Below are 2272 nucleotides of genomic sequence, written 5' to 3' on the forward strand. Positions count from 1 at the left end.
TATATATATATATATATATATGCATGCATGCATACACACACACCTAAATTCAAGTTCTAAACAGAATTGATTTTGAGAATCGTGTTTTACTTCATTGATTTGCCATTCAGTGATTCTGAAATTCAAAGTAATTGTAAATTGTAAATTCCATAAAATAACATAGAATACAAGTTCATGGTTTGTATCATCATTAAATTCTAAACATTGAAGTCCTATCAATATAGAATTTCTAGTTTAGTGAAATACCAAGTAATTACTCTTTCCTTTTTTTTGACTTTATTAAAAGAATTCAGTCCAGAAAAAGAAAACAATTGCCATTTTCCAATGATGGTGCCCCAGCATAGCTACAGCCTTTTGGCTGTAAATAAAAGAGTAAAGAGACCCCCTTTGGTTTCAAATGACCATCGGATTGCATCTAGAAAGTTCCCCTCCAGAGCACAAGATTGGACAAGGTTGTTTATGGAAGACTGACCAGCCTCTCCTCTCCATACCACTGATGTTATCTAAGGGAAAGGTAAAGGCTGATACAGCTTGGCACCTGTGACGTTGCAACTCATTTTTACAGATGAATGAACTGTAGCAACGTGAAATAAAGTGTCTTGCTCAAGAACACAACACACAGCCTGGTCTGGGAATCAAACTCACTACTTCATGAGAAAAAAATAAATAAATAAAGGAATTCCATATTTGATGGCAAATAAGATGCACTTTCCCCACCAAAATAATGTCTCAATAAAAATCTCTTCTCTCGCTCCTATGTGCATAGTTAGTCCACATTAGACTAGTCAAAGACTATTGAAAGTATACCAGGCTTTGCTGATGCTGGGCCTCACATCCTCCTCTGTTCTACCCATCTTTGCAGTGATGCTGCTGAGATACACAAACATAATGGTCTCCAGAAGGGCTTTCATACCAATTCTAATCGTTTCCTAGTGACAGGGTGTTCAGCCTCAAAGCTTGCATCTTGTTCTTGCTGAAATTAGGGTGTCTCTAATCTGCCTAGGCTTCTTTTATGCCATAAAATATGGTTAGTAAGAGCTTTAGCTGCTATCTTGTACTCTGTGTAGTGGCATTGTTGTATCACCAATGGGCTATGTGCTCTGACACTGTTGGCTAATAAGCCGATTCGTTATCTATTTACTTCATTAATTCTTAAGAAAAATTAATGTTCAGTGATACTGATCAAGATAAAGATTTTTCAAAATCCAACTTCAAATATGACTTTAATTACAGTAATTTATTATTTTATGGAAAGTTTGCATATAAATCCCCATGGATTAAGTAACAACCAATTTTTCTATGCTGTATTTCCATTTCAAAACCAAAAACCAAAAAAAACAAAGAAGCTTTTTTATATGTGTTTTGCTAAAATATTTTCATTTATTCAAATATAATTCCCTATTACTTTTTAGCAACCTAGTTTATAAAGGAAAGTATTGGTTAACAAAATAAAAAAAGACAAAAATTAATTGCTTTTAAATACAAAGTCATGAACATTTTATTGCTTTTAGAATTTTACAATATATCAGGGACTTAGAAGCCTGTTTAGATAAGAAATTAATGGCTCTTATAGAGTTCTCTTGAAGTTATTAGCATTTATAAAAAAAAGTAAATAATATTTTCCATTCCATCTTGCATTGCATTTAGATTTTTTTTCTCCTAATTATTATGTTTATCCATATTACTGTTGTCATGTATCTTTTCTTTTAGGCTTTTTTAAAAGTTTTGTTGGTATTGCTTTAAAGTTGAATAGAAAACTTAGTGCATAGTATAGCAGGGAGAAAAATCATTATTGAAAAACATTTTTCTGCTCTGTCATGAATTATTAATGTTGAAACATAATGTTAAGATATGCTCTAGGCTCCACTATCTTTTAATAGTTAAGTTGTATTTTTATGGGGTTTTTTTTTCTCTTTGAATTTGAAATCTAATGGGACTTTTCTTTTTTTGCCTTTGTTTGATGATGTCTAGTTGAATATACAAATGAAATGAATAAATTAACCATATATTTGACTATGTATATATATTATGTATGTATGTATGTATTAATATTATTTTAAATATATATAAAAAAAAATAACATCTGTCTCTAAGCTTACAGAAGATAATTTAAAAGTTTTTACTTCTATTTTTTTAATAAATGCTTATGTAAATACTATTACTAATACAATTCCTTTCTTTGAGGCTGAGTGGTCTACATTTCTGTCTTTAGATTAAAAAAATATGAGACTTTTATAACAATAGGTATAGTGCATTAACTTACATGAAATAT

General features: G+C 30.4%; 1 protein-coding gene across 1 annotated transcript in view; it reads left to right on the forward strand.

The window, feature by feature from the left end:
* Nucleotides 1–1165: 1165 nt before the first annotated feature.
* Nucleotides 1166–2272, forward strand: part of LOC106870139 (telomere repeats-binding bouquet formation protein 1) — a 51610-nt gene continuing 50503 nt past the window's right edge. The window contains exon 1 of the mRNA XM_014916131.1: nucleotides 1166–1232. Coding sequence (XP_014771617.1) covers nucleotides 1166–1232 — 67 coding nt within the window. The remainder of the gene's footprint in view (nucleotides 1233–2272) is intronic.

The sequence above is a fragment of the Octopus bimaculoides genome, chromosome 7 (assembly GCF_001194135.2).
Source record: "Octopus bimaculoides isolate UCB-OBI-ISO-001 chromosome 7, ASM119413v2, whole genome shotgun sequence".
Taxonomy (NCBI): domain Eukaryota; kingdom Metazoa; phylum Mollusca; class Cephalopoda; order Octopoda; family Octopodidae; genus Octopus; species Octopus bimaculoides.